Here is a 20789-nt window from a genome sequence, read left to right on the forward strand (position 1 = left end):
CCTGTAATCCCAGCATTTTGGGAGGCCAAAGGTGGATCACCTGAGGTCGGGAGTTTGAGACCAGCCTGACCAACATGGAGAAACCCTGTCTCTACTAAATATACAATAATTAGCCAGGCGTGGTGGCGCATGCCTCTATCCCTAGCTACTCGGGAGGCTGAGGCAGAATCGCTTGAACGCTGGGAAGCAAAGATTGCTGTGAGCCAAGATCACGCCACTGCACTCCAGCCTGGGCAATAAGGGCAAAACTCCATCTCAAAAAAAAAGAGTCTACCACTTATCTCTTGGTAAACTCCTACTTATACATCAAAATCCCCTTCGGGAGTCTCTCCGAATCTGCTGTGATTCTTTTTTTTTTTTTTTTTTTGAACCCTGCCTCCTGGGTTCAAGTGATTCTCCTGCCTCAGCCTCCCAAGTAGCTGGGATTATACAGGCATGTGCCACCACACCCAGTTAATTTCTTGTTTTTAATAGAGATGAAGTTTCACCATGTTGGTCAGACTGGTCTCAAACTCCTGGCCTCAGGTAATTCACCACCCCTCAGGCTCCCAAAGTGCTGGGATTACAGGCGTGAGCCATCACACCTGCCTGAATCTGCTGTGATTCAAAGGACTGCCCAGGAAAAGAAAAAAAGAAAAGAAAAAGAACACTTCACATAGACCCCCATGTGAGAGGACTTGAGGACCTCTCAAACTTCCACAGACCCCATCTGACAAATCAATAAGTAACTCAAATTGGGCACTTTTTACACATTTTTGGACCCTTTCTGAGGACCTTCTGCGCAAATCTAGGAGGTAGGTTATCATTATCCCCACCCTGCAGATGCCTCCAAAGCCCTCTGCCCTTTACCTAAGTCCTTTATCACCTCTTCATCTCTTGGTTCAGTGTGTATTTAATGAGCACCTACTTGTGCCAGGCACCATTCTAGACTTTGGGGATTAAGTGTCAGCTCTTAGTGACATTGAACTCAATGATGAAAAAGTGAAGGTGTGAGCAAAAGAGAAGACCCAACATTACCAAGAATCTTCCTACCTCCACCCTTTTGCCCATTCCTTCCCCTCTGCTGGAAATGCCTTTCCCCAGCTAACGAACTCCTTACTCTTCAAAGCCCAGTTGCAATAACAGCTTCTCCTAGGAAGGCTTTTCAGTCTGCTCTCCAAGCAGAATCCATAACACCCTTCTCTGGGCTCCCACAGCCTAAGGTCCCTTGCTCTATTCCACAGGTAGCCAAAGAATGAATGACGAGGTCTCAGTAGGAATCGGCTACACCAGGCTGTACGTTACAGTACAGTTGTACGTACCTGTGGTACAGTTGTATACAAATATATAATATATATTTGCCAAATATATAAAATATATAATATATATTTGCCAAATATATAAAATATATAATATATATTTGCCAATATATAAAATATATATATATATTTGCCAAATACATAAATATATATATATATATTTATATATATTTGCGGGTGTGGTAAGGTACAACTGTAGTCCCAGCCACTCCAGAGGCAAGGTGGGAGGCAGGGTCTCTTGAGCACAGAAGTTTGAGGCTGCATTGAGCTAGGATAGCGCCACTGCACTCAGCCTGGGCTACAGAGTGGACTCTGTCTCAAAAAAATAAAAATAGATAAAATAAAGCAGAAACAATAGAAAACGAAGACCATTAGTAGGTAAGGGCACTCGAACTGGAGGCTCTAAAAGTTCTCCAGCCCCGCCCACTCCATTTCCTTCACTGGCTCCGCCCTTTCAGGCTCCGCCCCTAACCCCGTCCCACCCTTAACGGCGCCCGCCCAGCCTCCCGGAAGTGGGCGGCCTAGTGAGCGCGCTACCCGGGCGCAAAGCACGCCGGGCGTTGTAGTTCCTCCACCGGACGGAAGCTTACCGGGACGCACGGAGGGATGTGGCCCGGAATATTGGTGGGGGGGGGCCGGGTGGCGGCAGGCAGGTACCCCGCGCTGGGGCTTCGCCTCGCCTCTCGCTTTGCAGCGCAGCGGACGCCCCAGAGCGGCCCGGCCCTGCAGCGAAGCCTGCACGTGACGGCGGCCCGAGCTCTCCCGCTCATTCCCATCGTGGTGGAGCAGACGGTACGGCGGCCGGGCGAGGACACGGCCCGGGGACTCCGGGCCGGGTGGGGATCGGCTGGCTGCCCCCCGACCCCCCATCTCCATCTTTGTATTCCCAGGGTCGCGGGGAACGCGCCTATGACATCTACTCGCGGCTGCTGCGGGAGCGCATCGTGTGCGTCATGGGCCCGGTGAGCGCCCCGCGCCGGGACCCTCCCCAGCGCCTGCCCAGACCTCCTCCGCCCCATCTTCCAGAAGCCTTGACTTGCTTCCCGCAGGCTCCACTCTCCTTTCAGCCTCTTCCCCTCCCCCTCTGACTCCCCTCCTGGCTCCTGCCCCATCACCCGCTCCTCACCCCTTCCCCCCCGCTCCTGACCTCTTGATCTCCGACTGCCTTCCTGACACCTGGTGGCACCGCTGCCTTCATTCCTAGGCGCAAGACTCTCCCCAGCCATTCTGACCCCTTCCTTTCCTGTGTCCTGAGCCCCTTTACGGCCCCTTTTCTGTGCTCCAGATACCCTGGGTTCTAGACACTACTCTCTCCCCATCCCCTTATGGGTCCTAAATTCTTCCCGACCCCTTTACTTGGGCTCTGGCCCCACTTCCTGGTTCCCTGACCCATCCCCAGTCTCCCTTAAAACTCTCTCTCCCCACCGCAAATCTGGTGTCAACCCCCATTCCCCACCCTCTCCACCTGCAGATAGATGACAGCGTTGCCAGCCTGGTTATTGCACAGCTCCTCTTCCTGCAATCCGAGAGCAACAAGAAGCCCATCCACATGTACATCAACAGCCCTGGTGAGCAGGGCCTTTCCCAGGTGCCAGGGACACTTATCAGGGCGCACGGGTGACTCGGGACCAAAATCCCGGGTCAGCGAGCGATGTTCTCTCTTTGGGAAAGAGTGCAGAGTGTCAGAGTTCCACAAGTGGCTTGAAACGGCCAAAAGGTGCCTGTGGCTGGCTGAAGCCTGGGTTCACAAGTCAGGATGTGGCCTCTGATCTTGCACGTCCTGTTATGCCAACTTGACCCAGCTGACATTTAAAATCAGTAGATTTTAGGCTGGGCACAGTGGCTCATGCCTGTAATTCCAACACTTTGGGAGGCTGAGGCAGGCGGATCGCTTGAGCTCAGGAGTTCAAGACTAGCCTGAGCAACATAGTGAGACCCCCATCTGTATTTAAAAAAATACAAAAATTAGCCAGGGGTGGTGGCACGTGCCTGTAGTCCCAGGTACTCAGAAGGCTGAGGCAGAAGGATCACTTGAGCCCAAGAGGTCAAGGCTGTAGTGAGCCTGTCTCAAAAATAATAATAATAATAATAATTTGTAGGTTTTTTTTGCCCTCTCAAAAAAAAGTAGTCAATTTTGATTGAGCACTTACGATGCAGGCATTTTGCTTTAGTTATTTATTTATTTTTTTTTGAGATGGAGTCTTGCTCTGTCGCCCAGGCTACAGTGCAGTGGTACAATCTTGGCTCACTGCAACCTCCTCCTCCTGGGTTCAAGCAATTCTCTGGCTTCAGCCTCCCAAGTAGCTGGGATTACAGGCATATGCCACCATGCACATCTAATTTTTTGTATAGTAGAGATGAGGTTTCACCATGTTGGTCAAACTGGTCTCGAACTCCTGACCTCAAGTGATCTACCCTTGGCGTCCCAACGTGCTGGGATTACAGGCGTGAGCCACCACGCCTGGCCTGGTTTCTAGTTTCTCTTGGAAATTTAGTAGATCTGGTCCCGTGGGCCCACTGGCACATGTGGCAACAGTCAGCCGACTGTGAAGCAATGGCTGTCCCTTTTGCCCATACCTGCTTCTTGTCAGCTGTTTTTGTCACCTCCCTGGAAGCATTTGTGTTTGTGAACCCTGCTTTAAAGAGCTGCTTCTAGGCACAGTAGAGTGGCTCATGCCTATAATCCCAGCCACCTGGGAGACTGAGGCAGGCGGATCACTTGAGGTCAGGAATTCAAGAGCAGCCTGGTCAACATGGTGAAACCCCGTCTCTACTAAAAATACAAAAATTAGCTGGGCGTGGTGGCTTGTGCCTGTAATTGCAGCTACTTGGGAGGCTGAGGCAGGAGAAGTGCATGAACCCGGCAGGCAGAGTTGCAGTGAGCTAAGATCACGCCACTGCACTCCAGCCTGGGTGACAGAGTGAGACTCCATCTCAAAAAATTAAAAAAAGGGCTGCTTCTGGCCCATGCCTATAATCCCAGCACTTTGGGGGGATTGCTTGAACCCTGGAGTTTGAGACTAGCCTTGGGCAACATAGTGAGACCAAGGCTTAATTCTTTAAAAAAGGAGGGCGTTGTGACGAGGCATAGTGGTTCACGCCTGTAATCCCAGCCATTTGGGAGGCCAAGGCTGGTGGATCACAAGGTCAGAAGTTCGAGACCAGCCTGACCAATACGATGAAACCCCACCTCTACTAAAAATACAAAAATTACCCAGGCATCATGGTGCATGCCTGTAATCCCGGCTACTGGGGAGGCTGAGGAAGGAGAATGGCTTGAACCCAGGAGGTGGACGTTGCAGTGAGCTGAGATCGCACCACTGCGCTCCAGCGTGGGTGACAGAGCAAGACTCTGTCTCAAAAAAGAAAAAAGGAGGGGGGCTGTGTCTGTTCCACCCTCCCCAGGGTTGGGAGATGGAACAGGGAAAGGGTCAGGGGAGCTGGTCCAGCCCCTCACTTGCCCCCTGCCCACAGGTGGTGTGGTGACCGCGGGCCTGGCCATCTACGACACGATGCAGTATATCCTCAACCCAATCTGCACATGGTGCGTGGGCCAGGCCGCCAGCATGGGCTCCCTGCTTCTCGCCGCCGGCAGCCCAGGCATGCGCCACTCGCTTCCCAACTCCCGCATTATGATCCACCAGCCCTCAGGGGGCGCCCGGGTGAGTGCCAGACACTCCAGCTGCTCACGGGGTTCAGGACACGGTCTAGGCAGAAGATCTGACTGGGCAGAAGTCAGGCCTGGGAGTGGATGTCTTAAAATGCGCAGGCTTGGCTCCATGTGGCGGCTCAGGCCTATAACTAGCACTTTGGGAGACAGAGGCGGGAGGATCACGTGAGCTCAGGAGTTCGAGACCAGCCAGGGAAACATAGTGAGACCTCATCTTTATTTGAAAAAGAAAAAGGCCGGGCGTGGTGGCTCATGCCTGTAATCTTAACACTTTAGGAAGCCAGGGCAGATGGATCATTTGAAGTCAGGAGTTCAAGACCAGTCTGGCCAACATGGTGAAACCCCTTCTCTATTAAAAATACAAAAATTAGCCAGGCGTGGTCGTGTGTGCCTGTAATTCCAGTTATTCTGGGAGGCTGAGAGAGGAGATTCACTTGACCCTGGGAGATGGAAGTTGCCATGAGTTGAGATGGTGCCACTGCACTCCAGCCTGTATGAACAGAGACTCTGTCTCAAAAAAAAAAAAGGTAAAAAAAAAGAGCACTCAGGAGTTGTTTGCTATTTCTTTTTTTTTTCTTTGAGATGGAGTCTCGCTCTGTCACCCAGGCTGGAGAGCAGTGTTGCCATCTCAGCTCACTGCAACCTCCGCCTCCTGAGTTCAAGCAATTCTCTTTTCTCAGCCTCCTGAGGAGCTGGGATTACAGGCATGCACCCCCACGCCCAGCTAATTTTTGTACTCTTAGCAGAAACGAGGTTTCACCATGTTGGCCAGGCTGATCTTGAACTCTTAACCTCCTGATCCTCCTGCCTCGGCCTCCCAAAGTGCTGGGATTCCAGGTGTGAGCCACCATACCTGGCTGTTTGTTTCCTATCTCTTAAGAATTAACTTCAGCTGGGCACAGTGGCTCACACCTGTAATTCCAGCACTGTGGGAGGCCAAGGCAGGAGGATCACTTGAGGCCAAGAGTTTAACACCAGCCTGGGCAATAGTGAGACCCCATCTCTACAGAAAACTTTAAAAATGAGTCACGTGTGGTTCTGCTTGCCCCTGGTCCTAGCTACTCAGGAGGCTGAGGTGAGAGGACTGCTTGAGCCTGAGAGGTCAAGGCTGCAATGAGCTGCATTCCAGCCCCAGCAACAGAGAAAGACCCTGTCTCAAAACAAACAAACAAACAAAAAAGCTGCAGCTGGGCATGGTGGCTCATGTCTGCAATCCCAGCACTTTGGGAGGCTGAGATGGGAGGGCAACGTCAGTCAGGGCAACATAGCAAGACCCCATCTCTTTAAAAAAAAAAAAAAGGCGGGGGAGGGGTTAGCTAACGCAGATAGAGAGAGAGAGAGAGAGACAGAGAGAGAGAGAGAGGGAGAGAGGGAGGGAGGGAGGGGGAGAGAGAGAGAGAGAGAGAGAGAGAAAAAGAGAGAGAGAGCGCCCCCGCGGGGGGCAGACAGACACAGACACTATTCTTCCCAGTCTGCAAAGCTTCAGATGCAGAAAATAAGAAAACATAGTTAATCCAGTCAGAAAGCCTTCCTGGTGGTGGCAAGACTGAAGCAGGATAGCGGGGGATTTACCTAGTCAAGGCCCACTAGCCTGAAACTGGAAGCCCAGAGCCCAGGGAGGGCTCCTGAGTGCCACCTCCAGCTTCCCAGCGAGGGGCTGACGCTGAGGCCAGCCTTCACCCTCTCACTCCCCTTGGGTGTCCCTCAGGGCCAAGCCACAGACATTGCCATCCAGGCAGAGGAGATCATGAAGCTGAAGAAACAGCTTTACAACATCTACGCGAAGCACACCAAACAGAGCCTGCAGGTGATCGGTGAGCACCCCCTTTATCCAGCATGCATACAGGGACCCAGCATTGTTCCAGGCCGGGGCTTCTCCACCTTGGCCCTGAGGACATGGGGACCATCCTGGGCACTGTAGGATGTGTGGCAGCACCCCTGGCCTCCACCCACTCCACACCAGCACCCACCATCTGTGACAACCAGAAATGTCTGCAGACATCACCAAGTGTTCCCTGGTGGGCAGAATTGCCTCCAGTCAAGAAACACTGTTCTAAGCCCTTTAAAAATATCGCTGGGCCTGGTGGCTCATGCCTGTAATCCCAGCACTTTAAGATGCCAAGGCAGATGGATCACTTGAGGCCTAGAGTTCAATACCAGCCTGGGCAACATAGCGAAACCCCATCTCTACTAAAAATATAAAAATTTGCCAGCCATGGTGGTGGGTGCCTGTAATCCATGCAGCTCTGTAGGCTGAGGCAGAAGAATTGCCTCCCCTCCTGGAAGGTGGAGGTTGCAGTGAGCTGAGATCGTGCCATTGCACTCCAGCCTGGGCAACAGAGTGAGACTCCGTCTCAAAAAAAAAGAAGCCCCAGACTGCCCCGTGACAGGTAAATGGGTGCACAAAAGGTGGTTTCTTCACGTACTGTACACAGCACCAAGAGTGAATGGTCTACTAGCCTGGCCAACATGGTGAAGCCCTATCTCAAAATTAGCCAGGCGCGGTGGTGGGCACCTGTCATCCCAGCACTGTGGGAGGCCGAGGCAGGCGGATCACCTGAGGTCAGGAGTTCAAGTCCAGCCTGACCAACATGGTGAAACCCTGTCTCTACTAAAAATATAAAAGTTAGCCTGGTGTGGTGGCACATGCTTGTAATCCCAGCTACTTAGGAGGCTGAGGTAGGAGAATCACTTGAACCTGGGAGGTGGAGGCTGCAGTGAGCCTAGATTGCACCACTGCACTCCAGCCTGGGCAACAGAGCGAGATTCTGTCTCAAACAAACAAAAAAAACCTGTTCTTGACGTTAATATACATCCAGGGAAGGGCATGATTCGTGAATGTCTGGTGGATGGATTTTCAGATTGAACATATCCTACAGGGCCAGCATCCATACCAAGAGACGGGATATTCCAGCACCCCTGAAAGCGCCCCCATGGCAGTCACTAGTCCTTTCCACTGCTCCCCACGCCCCGATGTGACCACTCCTCTAGCAGCAAACATTAGCACTGCCTGTTTTTATGGTTTAAGTAAATGGAATTAGAGTGTTTATTCTTCTTTCATGCAACATTAGAAGGATTCATCTGTGATGCTGTGGCCCAGTCACTCCTTTTTTTAAAAAATTTATTTGTATTTTTTAGAGATGGGGTTTCTCTATGTTAGAGATGGGGTCTCAAACTCCTGGCCTCAAGTAGTCCACCCACCTCAGCCCTCCAGAGTGCTAGGATTACAAGTGTGAGGCACTCTGCCTGGCCCAATAACAATTGTTTTAAAATTGAAAGTGGTATCTTAATGATACCTAGGGAAACTGAGGCACTGCAGAATGACGACATGTCTCAGTCAGCTTGAGCTACTTAACCAAACCCCACAGACTGGGTGGCTTCAACAGAGATTGACTCCCAGTTCTGGGGGCTGGAAGCCCAAGGTCAGGGTGCCGGCTGATTGGGCTCTTGGTGAGGGCTCTCTGACTGCTGTGCGCATAGCCACCTTCTCACTGTGTCTTCACATGGTGGAGAGAGAACAAGCGCACTGGTGTCTCCACTTAGATGGCCACTAATCCCATCCGGGGGCCCCTGACCCCATCTCCCCTTAATGACCTCCCAAGGACCCCAAATCCCATCCCACTGGGGGTTGGGGCTTCGGCATATGAACTTGGGGTGGTGGGCACAAACATTCAGGCCAAAACGATCCCGACCTGGCCCCAGTCTCTGCTCTTCCCCTAATGTGTCTTGCCTCCTGCTTCCCCTCCAGAGTCGGCCATGGAGAGGGACCGCTACATGAGCCCCATGGAGGCCCAGGAGTTCGGCATCTTAGACAAGGTTCTCGTCCACCCTCCCCAGGACGGTGAAGATGAGCCCACGCTGGTGGAGAAGGAGCCTGTAGCAGCAGCGCCGACAGCAGACCCTGTCCCAGCAAGCACCTGAGAGCTGGGCCTCATTTCCAGAATCACATGGAGGGGCCAGAGACTGGCCAGACCCCCAGCTGGGCCCTGCTTACCCCTCGCTGCTGAACCTGGAGGGGCCCCTTGAGGAACTTTCCATTTGCAAGGGTACCCCCTATGGACGGGGCATTCCGGCGGAGACACTGTGATTTTAAATTAAATCTTTGTGGTCTTTGCTCTGCGTCTGAGACACCCTCCCTGTCTGCACCATGACAGCGTGGCTGCGTCCGTGTTCCACACGCCGCTTCTGCATCTGTCCTGACCCCAAGAGGCAAGCAAGCCATCCCTTCCTGCAGCAGATTCTCCTGATCATGTCCTGTATTCCAGGCAGTGTTCTTTTGTGAAGAAAACACAAGCAACCATCCTCAAAGAGCTCAATTCCTGTGGGGTAGGCAGTCATTTAAAAAAAACAAAAGGCCGGGCACAGTGGCTCACGCCTATAATCCCAATACTTTGGAAGGCCGAAGTGGGCAGATCACTTGAGGTCAGGAGTTTAAGACCATCCTGACCAACATGGTGAAACCCCATCTCTACTAAAAATACAAAAATTAGCTGGGTGTGGTGGCAGGTGCCTGTAATCCCAGCTACTCAGCAGGCTGAGGCAGGAGAATCACTTGAACCCGGGAGTTGCAGGCTGTGGTAAGACAAGATCATGCCATTGCACTCCAGCCTGGGCAACAGGAGCAAAAAAACTCCGTCTCAAAAAAACAAAAAAGAGGGACCGGGCTCGGTGGCTTACGCCTGTAATTCTAACACTTTGGGAGGCCTAAGTGAGCAGATCACTTGTCAGGAGTTCGAGACTAGCCTGGCCAACAAGGTGAAACCCCAACTCTACTAAAAATACAAACATTAGCTGGGCGTGGTGGTGCGCGCCTGTAATCCCAGCTACTCCTGAGGCTGAGGCAGGAGAATTGCTTGAACCAAGAGGCAGGGGTCACGCCACTGCACCCCAGCCTGGGCAACAGAGCAAGACTCCATCTCAAAAACAAGAAAGGGCATGCGGATGTGGGGTGAGCATGTTACAGTTTTACATGGGTTAGTCAGGGAGGCCTCACTAAGAAGGCGGTGTTTGAGCAGTCTCAAAGGAGGTGAGGGATGGAGCCTGTGTCCAGGCAGAGGGCACAGCCAATGCAAAGGCCCTGTCAAAGGATTGTACCTGGCATGTGAGAGGACCCACAAGGAGGCCCGGGACTGAGGGAGGGTGGAAGAGATGAGATCAGAAAGCAGAGGAGAAAATTAGCCAGGTGTGGTGGCACGCTTGAACCCGGGAGAAAGGTTGCAGTGAGCCAAGATTGTGCCACTGCACTCCACCCTGGGCGACAGAGCGAGATTCTGTCTCAAGAAAGAAAAAAGTTGGCCGGGCGCGGTAGCTCAAGCATGTAATCCCAGCACTTTGGGAGGCTTAGGCGGGTGGATCATGAGGTCAAGAGATCGAGACCATCCTGGTCAACATGGTGAAACCCGGTCTCTACTAAAAAAATACAAAAAATGAGCTGGGCGAGGTGGCATGTGCCTGTAATCCCAGCTACTCAGGAGGCTGAGGCAGGAGAATTGCCTGAACCCAGGAGGCGGAGGTTGCGGTGAGCCGAGATCGGGCCATTGCACTCCAGCCTGGGTAACAAGAGCGAAACTCCGTCCCGAAAAAAAAAAAAAAGAAAAAAGTGGAGGTGAGTGAGGAGGATAGACCATAAAAGGCCTGATATCTAAAAGGAGGGAGGTGAACCATATAGGGTTTTGAGAAGCGGAAAAAAAAATAAGGATGACTGCAACTCCTGAGGAGCGCACCATGAACAGAAACTGGAGGGCGGTTAGCCGAGCTGGAGTAACCCAGGTGAAAGCCCATGGCAGCTCTGGCCGAGTGGCAATAAAAAGTCAGAGTCTAGCTAGGTGGGCGGTGAGAGAACAATTTCCAAAAACTCCGAGCCGACGGCCCAAAGCAGTCAGGAAGACAGACCCATCACCTGAGATGGGAAGGGTAGAGAAAGGAACAGACTTGGGGTGGGGATCGGAAGTTGATTTTGGATATATTATAATCATACCTGGTGCTTGATACGTCACTCGACGTCAGGGTCAAGAGGCTGAAATAAAAATGTAGGTGGCATCAGCGTGTCGGTAAATTAACAGTCAGACTGAGCCCTGGCTACTGGATTCGGCGCTGTGGATGTCACTGGCCGCCTTAAATCAGGGCATTTCCGGTGTCGCGGGAGCCAAAAGCCAGGCTGGAGTGGATCCAGAAGGAATGGGAAGAAACAGATCAGAGACAGACAAGTCTTTCGAGGAATTACCTAGCAAGGAGGGCAGGGTTGGGGCGGAACGTAGCTGTAGGGAGAAATGGGGTCAATATTTTTTAAAATTCAAGCATTGGGGCAGGCGTTTATACTCAGCAGTTACAGTGTTTGCACTTTTTATTATAGAATATTTTTCCCTCTGGTGGGAAACGGAGTCTCGCCCTATTGCCAGGCTGGAGTGCAGTGACTCGATCTTGGCTCACTGCAACCTCTGACTCACTGGTTCAAGCAATGCTGCCTCAGCCTCCCGAGTAGCTGGGATTACAGGCAGGTGCCACCACGCCCAGCTAATTTTTGTATTTTTAGCAAAGATGGGATTTCATCATGTTGGTCTCAATCTCCTGACCTCATGATCCGCCTGCCTCGGCCTCCCAAAGTGCTGGGATCACGGGTGTGAGCCACTGCACCCGGCCTCATTATGGACATTTAACATACATACAAAATTACCAGAGCTCTGAAAGGCTGAGGGGAGAGGATCACCTGAGCGCAAGAATTCCAGGTAGCAATCTATGATCGTGCCCTTGTACTCCAGCCTGGGCAGCAGAGGGAGAAAATAATTACACATTTTATTATTTTTATTCTGTAAAAAAATAATAAAACATAGACTGGGCATGGTGGTTCACACCTGTAATCTCAGCACTTTGGGAGGCTGAGGCAGATGGATCACCTGAGGGGAGGAGCTTGAGACCATCCTGGCCAACATGGTGAAACCCCGTCTCTACTAAAAATACAAAAATTAGCTGGGCGTGGTAGTGGCCACCCATAATCCCAGCTACTCGAGAGGCTGAGGCAAGAGAATCGCTTGAACCCGGGAGGTGGAGGTTGCAGTGAGCCGGGACTGCACCGCTGCACTCCAGCCTGGGTGACAAAAGTGAAACTGTCTCAATCACAAAAACAAACAAACAAAAAAGTTGGGCATGGTGATTCGGTGCTTGTAATCCCAGCTATTCGGGAGGCTGAGGCACAAGAATCGCTTAAACCTGGGAAGCGGAGGTTGCAAATCTCTAGGACCCGAGAGTGCCACTGTGCCGTTGGTGACACTCAGTCTCAAAATGAATAAATAAATAAGTGTAATCAAATATATACAAAAGTAGAGAAAACAGGGTAATGAAACCCCACTTACTTATCACACCAATTCAACAATTAATTCATGGCCAAATGTGAGTCTTCCCTATCCGACCCTGTCCCCACAGCCTGGATTTATGAAGAAGCAAATCCCAGAGGTATTTTCATCTGGTTTTGTTTTGTTGGTTTTTTTTTTTTTCAGTTTGCATTTGCAAAATAGGAGGGATCTTTTTTTTTTGAGACAGAGTCTTGCTGTGTTGCCCAGGCCGGCGTGCAGTGGCTCCATCTCAGCTCACAACAACCTCCACCTCCTGGGTTCAAGCAATTCTCCTGTCTCAGCCTGCCCCTAGTAGCTGGGATTACAGGCACGCACCACCATGCCCGGCTCATTTTTTGTATTTTTAGTAGAGATTGCATTTCACCATGTTGGCCAGGCTAGGCTGGTCTCTAATTCCTGACCTCAGGTGATCTGCCTGCCTCAACCTCCCAAAGTGCTGGCATTACAGGTGTGTAGGGTCCAGCCCTACTAGGGTCATGGGGTGTCCCTATTGCTGTGCTGAGGCACTGGATCTGAGAAATAAGGAGACAGGACACAGAAGGACAAAGAAAGCACAACGCCACTTACAAGCAGAGACAGGCAAGGCCCTGAACATCCAGGAACGTCTGTATTTATTGGGTATAGGTTAGGGGGCAGGGTAGTGAGTGAGGTCATTTTAAGGATAGTGATAGAGTCAAGACAATCACATGAACAATAAACAAGGGGTCCGCCCCCATTAGGTCACCCAGGAGGTGGGTGGTGTGCAGGAAGGAGGGTGCAGTGTGCAACATGGCTTATCTATGGGCAGGCTACTTCTAAGGATACCTACAGGAGAATGCTCTGAGTCCGCACAGTAGCAATGGAGCTGACAGGTTATACAGCCACCTGCTGGCAGCTTCCAGTGATTTCTATAGGAGGATGCTTTGAGTCAGTACAGGAGTAACAGAGCTGTCAGGGTATACAGCCACCTAGGCACGATTATACCGGAGAGGTTTTAAGCCCTAGGACGCTCTCGGGCTTGCCAACCTGAGGCCAGCTTTCCCCAAGAACTGGATGCAAGGTACTGCAACTCCCTCACAGGAGAAGTGACTCTTGCTCCAAACCTGCTATACAGCAGGTGTCTTTACGATACTGAAAGCTGACGCCTGGGCCAGCCTGCCATGTAGTCCATGCCCTTTCAGGCAGGAGCACTACCTCCTGAGCCATAGATTCTTGTCCTGGTATAACTGTTTTTCCCTGAAACCATGCTCTGCACCGTGCCTGCTCTAGACATTCCTCCGGCTAGAAGCAAGATATGATTTACATATATATATATATATATATATATATATATATATATGTATATATATATCTGGCTGCTTATTCCTTAATTCATGCTCTATACCGTGTCTGCTCTAGACATTCCTCTATGAACTAAGATATAATTTTATATATATATATGGAAATAACTGAGTAATAAGATATTCTTCAGGCACTAATTGTTCTGACTATGATCTAATACATGATTATATATAAAGGAAATAATTGAGTAGTAACACTATAAACTAAGATATTCTTCAGGCACTAATGGTGCCAGGGATCTGCTTAGCTCTACTGCCTCGGTGCGCAGATGAGGGGTTACACAAGGCATGAGCCACCGTAGCCGGCTGAGGAATCTTTAAAGCAATAGTAATACGGAGACAGGGAAATGAATGATGCCTTGCTTTGACCTTTGGCCATAAGCCCTAACTCTGGATATCTGGCCCCACCACAAACATAATCGTGGCCTTGACGTTAGTCCCCTGACCCCGGACTCCTTATCTCAGCCTGACTGTACTCTGCCCTTAACCTCTAACCCTAATCAACTCCGGAACCGTGGTCTTGGCCCCGATTCCCCTGACCTCGGACTTCAGACCAGATACTGTCCATATTCCCTTGTGAGGTCTTAGCCAAGCAACCCCTACATTGTACCTTTCCCCTCTAATGAGTAAAGAGGCGGTGCTAACCTGCAGACGGACTTGCGACTCAGCCAATGGTTTAAGCCACTCTGGAGTGGCGCCCAATAAGCTCTCAAGATAGGAGGCTGATTCTAGGAGAAAGCCAATAGTCTGTGAAGGCGAGTCTAGCAGCAACCAATAGCCATGAGTAAAGGCGGGACTCTGAGGGAAGCCAATCGCTGGAGGGGTCTGACGCACCTACAGCCAATGGCTTTTGGCGGGGGCGTTCCCCGACCCTGGCCGCTTCCATGACCCGGCTACTGGGCTATGGCCGGGACCGGGCTGCTGGCGCTGCGGACGCTGCCCGGGCCCAGCTGGGTACGAGGCTCCAGCCCTTCGGTGCTTAGCCGCCTGCGGGACGCGGCCGTGGTGCGGCCTGGGTTCCTGAGTGTGGCGGAGGAGGAGACGCTGAGCCGAGAGCTGGAGCCCGAGCTGCGCCGCCGCCGCTACGAATACGATCACTGGGACGCGGTGAGACGAGCGGCGCGGGGGTAGGGGGCGCGGCCTCGGGACGCCAAGCACCGGATGGGGCGGTCCCTAGAGCGGGGATTTGGGGCGGGGACAGAAACGAGCGGCGGGGCGGGGCCATGTCGGGGGCGGGAACAGGGAAAGACCAGTGTAAGGATGAGCCGGGGCCACTCTGGGGCGGGCACAAAGGAGACCAGTGCAGGGTGGGACGGGGCCACTCTAGGGGCGGGGCCATAGGAGTCGGGCGTGTATGGACGGGGGCGGGGCCACGTGTGGGTGGGGCTAGGGGAGACGTGCTGAGTGGGGCAGGGCCTTGCTGGGGCGGTACCTACCGCAGGGATTTGGGAGCCGGGCTATAGTGGGGGCGGGCTGAAACTCCGATAGTGGGAGGGGCGGGAGTTGGGGGACGAGGACATTGGTCAGCGCACTTTTGTGATGAGGCCAGGGCCATAACTGGAGGCAGGATCTGGAACTGAGGGGTGTTTGGGACCAAGGTTAGGGGTAGAAACGGGTGTGGAATCCGACGTCGTTGAGGGACACAGGACACTTGGGTGGCCTCACGTTGTAGGGAGACTCAGCCAATTGAATATTGGGGCCGGGCCAGCACTGGGGACTTGGAATTGTAGCCTCAGGGTGAGTACTAAGAACTGAGGTCACACCTAGGTAGGGCCATGGTTAGGGGGATAGCGGGGTTTGAATTGATCGCAGGATCAAGAGTCACACTAGGAAAACCAGCCCCTTGCCCTGTTTTCTGCCCCTCCATGCCTCAGTGTCCCTGTTCCCTCTGGGAGCCCCCAGGCTTGACCAGGCTCTTTGTGTAGGCTATCCACGGCTTCCGAGAGACAGAGAAGTCGCGCTGGTCAGAAGCTAGCCGGGCCATCCTGCAGCGTGTGCAGGCGGTCGCCTTTGGCCCCGGACAGACCCTGCTCTCCTCCGTGCACGTGCTGGACCTGGAAGCTCGGGGTTACATCAAGCCCCACGTGGACAGTGTCAAGGTGTGAAGAGGCTGGCGCCTTGGCGCTCCCAGCGGGGGTTGGGCAGGCCAGGTCAGAGCCTGACCCATCCCTTTGTCCCATTTGCAGTTCTGCGGGGCCACCATTGCTGGCCTGTCTCTCCTGTCTCCCAGCGTTATGCGACTGGTGCACACCCAGGAACCGGGGGAGTGGCTGGAGCTCTTGCTGGAACCAGGCTCCCTCTACATCCTTAGGTACCTCCAGCCAGGCAGCCCCCACCCATCCAGGAATGTGGGACACCAACCCAGTGCCCTGGGTACCTTCCCTCAGTCCACCCCTCCCCAAAGACGCAGCCTTTACCCCAGGGCTTGTGTGAGAGGCAGTGGGGGGCTGGAACCTGGGTCTGCCTGGATAGGGGCCTGTCCTCCCAGCACCCAGTTACAGCCTGTTTTCTTCTGCAGGGGTTCAGCCCGTTATGACTTCTCCCATGAGATCCTTCGGGATGAAGAATCCTTCTTTGGGGAGCGCCAGATTCCCCGGGGCCGGCGAATCTCTGTGATCTGCCGCTCCCTCCCTGAGGGCATGGGGCCAGGGGAATCTGGACAGCCGCCCGGAGCCTGCTGACCCCCAGCTTTCTACAGACACCAGATTTGTGAATAAAGCTGGGAATGGACAACCCAACATTGCATTGGCTGCTTACTGGAGCCGGGATCTGCAGGGGAACCCAGGATGGCACTGGCCCACAGGTAGCTCCAGGTGTCGCTGGCTGGATACAGTCAAGGTCACGAGGCCAGGAGAGTGGTGTCCTTTATTGCACTCATTGCTGGTCGCCCCAGCCCACTCCCATCCTCGTCTCTGCATCCAGGTCTCCAATAAAGAACTCAGCCAAGCTTCCCCAATACTGCAGCTCCTGGGTACCAGACTGGGCACCCTCAGCCGACACAGCTGCAGGCAGCTGCCGAGAGCTGGGGCAGCCACTGCCAGCGGTGGTGGTCGTCAAGGAAGGCCACGTCATCGTAGTGGGTGGGCTGGCAGCAGGGCCCGCCGTGAGCTTTCCCCTGGCCTTGCAGCCGGGCCAGTGCCAGGCCGTGCTGGGTGCGGGCACCCCGGGGGCAGCTGCCGGCGCAGTAGCGGAAGATGACCTTCTCCTCGGATGCATAGCCCAGGCCCAGCTCTGCCACCGACAGAGTCAGGCTCCACAGCTGGCACGGACCGGACGGGGCTCGGCGCAGGCGGGTGAGGGGTCGGTGAGTGGCTGCCAGAGAGAAGGGTGCTGACAGTGAGCAGGGTCAGGGCTGGGGGAAGTTGGGAAGTCACAGAGGGTCCCTGGGAGTCCTTACCCAGCCAGGTTCCTCCAGCCTCTGCCACCTGCTCAGACGAGAACTCTCCATTGGCCACAGGAGCCCCACGGGCATCAGGGTCCCAGCCCTGTCCCAGATGCAGGGACAGGAGCAGCAAAGAGCCCAGAAGGACCTTCCCTACAGCCATTGTGATGGGCAGGTCCTGAGGGTGGGAGGTGTGCCCCAAATTTATGCCCTGCTGGGGCTGGGAGCTAACCGCTTCACTGCCGGCCCCTGCGGCCAGAGGGCCCCACGTCTGCACCAGCTTATCTCCTACGCCCTGGAATCCAGGCATCCACTCCTGCTCCACACCCCGCCCTTCTAAGAAATAAGGGCTCACCCCCAGCCCACCCCACCCCGACGTTCCACACACCCATTTCCGACACCCCAGACACCCCCTGATTTACGAGTGCTATACTGGCAGCCAGGGCGGGGGTTCACCCCGGCCTGCTGCCTGGAGCGGGAGTCAGGGGCTTCATGGGTCCCCCAGTGGAGTCCCTCCCCACTAAGTCAGGGTGCTGGGACTCAGGAATCCCCACATGTGTCCTGTGCCAGGTGGGATGGATGCAAGTGCTGGGAAGGGTGACTTGGCAGGGAGCAAGTCCACAGGAACCCTCCTTGGTGGCTTCCGCCTGGAGGATTAGGACATCATGCCCCTGTCTCCGGGCCTGGCTGAGCCAACTTCAAAACAGGAAAAGGGAGAGGCCTAGGGAAAGCCAAGGGTGGGGACACAAGGGGGCAGGGATGCCTGTCTTGGGAAGGCCAACTGAGACCCCCATAACTGTAGCCCCTTCCTGGGGATGTGAGCGTGTCAAAGCCCACAGGGTGATGGAGGCCATCCAGGTCATGGTAAGGTCTAGCACGATGCAGACAGTGAGATGCGGGCTCTGGAGGTGTCTGCACTCAGCCCTGTGAGCCCAGTCCCCTCACAGGTACAGGGGAGCTCGTCAGAACCCCTCCCACTTGGCTCGGTGAGGAGAGATGGGTGCTTTAAGTTTAAGGCGGTTCCCCTAGCTTCGAATGCAAAAACAAGCAAACAGCTAGTGGCTGTCCGAAGGGGCGCTTGACCCTAAGCACCCACAAGATGGGGGAAAATCAGAAAACCCTCACACAGGTGTGTGACCCATGCGCACCCTGTGCTGTTGGTGTGGGTGTAAACTGCTAACAGCTCTTTGGATGAGCAGCTGCTCGAGAGCACAGGGGATCCGATGCCTTCCTGTTAGGAAAGACTGGAAATGACCTGAGCTCCATCCATCGGTGGGACTCCCTCGATGATTATGTTGTGGTTTTTCTCTTTTTTTTTTGTTTTTGGAGATGGAGTTTCACTCGTTGCCCAGGTTGGAGTGCAGTGGTGCCATCTCGGCTCACCGAAACCTCTACCTGCCCAGTTCAAGCAATTCTCCTGCCTCAGCCTCCTGTGTAGCTGGGATTACAGGTGTGCGCCACCACGACAGCTAGTTTTGTATTTTTAATACAGACGGGGTTTATCCATGTTGGTCATGCTGATCTCGAACTCCTGACCTCAGGTGATCCGCCCGCCTCAGCCTCCCAAAGTGCTGGGATTACAGGTGTGAGCCACCTCACCCAGCCATATTGTTTTTTCTTATTGAGATAATTTTCAGATGGAGAAAGAAGCCTGGGCGCAGTGGCTCACACCTATAATCCCAGCACTTTGGGAGGCGGAGGTGGGCAGATCACCTGAGGTCAGGAGTTCGAGACCAGCCTGGTCAACATGGTGAAACCCTGTCTCTATTAAAAGCACAAGAAATTAGCCAGTGTAGTCCTAGCTACTTCGGAGGCTGAGGCAGGAGAATCACTTGGAACCCAGGAAGTGGAGGCTGCAGTGAACCAAGATTGCACCACTGCACTCTAGCCTGAGCAGAGTAAAACTCTGTCTCAAAAATAAACCCAAAGGCCAAGCACAGTGGCTCACACACTGTAATCCCAGCACTTTCAGACACTGAGGTGGGCGGATCCCCTGAGGTCAGGAGTTTGAGACCAGCCTGACAAACATGGATGTGGGTGACACCCCTCAGGGGCACCGAGGAGGACAACTGTCCAGACCCCAAGCACAATTAGTGCCTGAAGAATATCTTAGTTTACAGTGTTATTACTCAACTATTTCCTTCATATATAATCACATATTAGTTTACAGAATTAGTGCCTGAAGTACAATTATTGCTTACATGTATCCAGCTTATACAAACTTAATACTTCTGTCTAGCATACTTAGTTCTATATAATCTTTCTATATAATCACCTAATCACCTAGGTATTGTAGTCGGTGCTGTACTGACACATTTAGTGCTGATTTATAGAATCCTTCCATATAACCATATAGGGGTTTGTAGCAGGAGGAATGCCTAGAGCAGTCACAGAACAGAAGCAGTACATGGGAAACAGCCGGACCAGGACAAGAACCAAAGACCCAGGCGGTAGCATCCCTGCCTGAAAGGGCATACGCTGCGTGGCAGGCTTGGAGCAGGAGCCTCTCCTCCTGATAAAGGGGTTGTAGCACCTGCATCCAGTTCCTGTGGAAAGTCAGCCGCAGGCCTGAGATCCCGCAAGTAACCGAGGGAGAAGAACCCCTCTGTTGTGACCAGTCACGGCGGCTGTCCACCCTGTCGGTCTTTTCTCACTCTGCGCTAGCTCAAATCATCCTCCCATTAATATCTTAAGAGCACAAGTCTGTCAGCTCCCACTGCACTGGCTTGCAGTATGCTTCTATTAGAAACCCTTTGAAGTCGCCAGCCCTCAGATAAGTGTTGTGCACGACACCTGTTGCACACAGCCCACCTCCTTGCCTCAGTGACCTAATGGAGGTGGACCCCTTTTCTGTACACGATCCTCTACTACTGCGCATGGCAAGGCCCCCTGCTTCGCACAGCCCACCCCTCTGCCCAGGTGACATAATGGGGTGGTCCCCTTGTTGGGACTCACATGATTATATATGCCCTATTACTAAGCCTATAGATGATGACCTCACGCACGACCCTGCCCCCTGCTTGTACCTAATAAATGCAAATCCTCTGGGGCATTTGGGGTCTGTCCCTGATCTCCACTCACAGATGGAGTGGCCCCTCCGAGTCCAGATGCTCTTCACCAGTTCTTCAGTGTCCTGTCTCTTCTCAGATCCTGCACCTCAACACAGCATAAGGGACACCGCATGACCCTGTGGGGCCCCAATAGCCCTACACATGGAGAAACCCTGTCTCTACTGAAAATACAAAATTAGCCAGGTGTGGTAGCGTATGCCTGTAGTCACAGCTACTCCCAGAGGCTGAGGCAGGAGAATCGCTTCAACTCGGGAGGCAGAGATCGCAGTGAGTTAAGATCGCACCATTGCACTCCAGCCTGGGCAACAACAAACTCTGTCTCAAAAAAATATAAAAATAAATACAAAACCCAAAAATTAGCTGGGTGTGGTGGCAGGTGCCTCTCATACCAGTTACTCAGGAGGCTGAGATAGGAGAATTGCTTTAACTTGGGAGGCAGAGGCGTCCCAAGTGAGCTGAGATGGTACCACTGCACTCAGCCCTGGGTGACAGAGCAAGCCTCCATTAAAAAAAAAAAAAAAAAAACCCGAGGTCACCCAGAATTAAGCAATGGACCTGGCATTTGAACCCAGGTCCACCTGAATGCAAAGCCCCTGCTCTAACCATGAGGCCACATGGCCCAGCCTCCTTGGACAAAGGTCCAAGCAGTAGGGATAGCTGGGGTGAAACCACCAGGGCAGGTGCTCCCTCCAGAGCTGCC

General features: G+C 53.1%; 3 protein-coding genes across 3 annotated transcripts; 2 read left to right on the forward strand and 1 right to left on the reverse strand.

Annotated features, from left to right (window-relative positions):
- Positions 1 to 1860: 1860 nt before the first annotated feature.
- On the forward strand, positions 1861 to 9087 carry CLPP (caseinolytic mitochondrial matrix peptidase proteolytic subunit). The gene is made up of 6 exons (XM_002761622.6): positions 1861 to 2090; positions 2189 to 2260; positions 2770 to 2866; positions 4773 to 4960; positions 6677 to 6782; positions 8717 to 9087. The coding sequence occupies exons 1-6, from the start codon at positions 1905 to 1907 to the stop codon at positions 8887 to 8889; spliced, it is 822 nt and encodes a 273-aa protein (XP_002761668.1). The 5' UTR covers positions 1861 to 1904; the 3' UTR covers positions 8890 to 9087.
- A 5410-nt stretch (positions 9088 to 14497) lies between these two features.
- Positions 14498 to 16374, forward strand: ALKBH7 (alkB homolog 7, RNA demethylase). The gene is made up of 4 exons (XM_002761623.6): positions 14498 to 14743; positions 15562 to 15735; positions 15823 to 15947; positions 16155 to 16374. The coding sequence occupies exons 1-4, from the start codon at positions 14540 to 14542 to the stop codon at positions 16315 to 16317; spliced, it is 666 nt and encodes a 221-aa protein (XP_002761669.3). The 5' UTR covers positions 14498 to 14539; the 3' UTR covers positions 16318 to 16374.
- A 108-nt stretch (positions 16375 to 16482) lies between these two features.
- Positions 16483 to 17187, reverse strand: PSPN (persephin). Its single transcript, XM_002761624.7, has 2 exons — positions 17034 to 17187; positions 16483 to 16948 (listed from the first exon to the last, which is right to left on the reverse strand). The coding sequence occupies exons 1-2, from the start codon at positions 17179 to 17181 to the stop codon at positions 16626 to 16628; spliced, it is 471 nt and encodes a 156-aa protein (XP_002761670.6). The 5' UTR covers positions 17182 to 17187; the 3' UTR covers positions 16483 to 16625.
- Positions 17188 to 20789: the final 3602 nt, after the last annotated feature.

The sequence above is a fragment of the Callithrix jacchus genome, chromosome 22 (genome assembly GCF_049354715.1).
Source record: "Callithrix jacchus isolate 240 chromosome 22, calJac240_pri, whole genome shotgun sequence".
Lineage (NCBI taxonomy): Eukaryota > Metazoa > Chordata > Mammalia > Primates > Cebidae > Callithrix > Callithrix jacchus.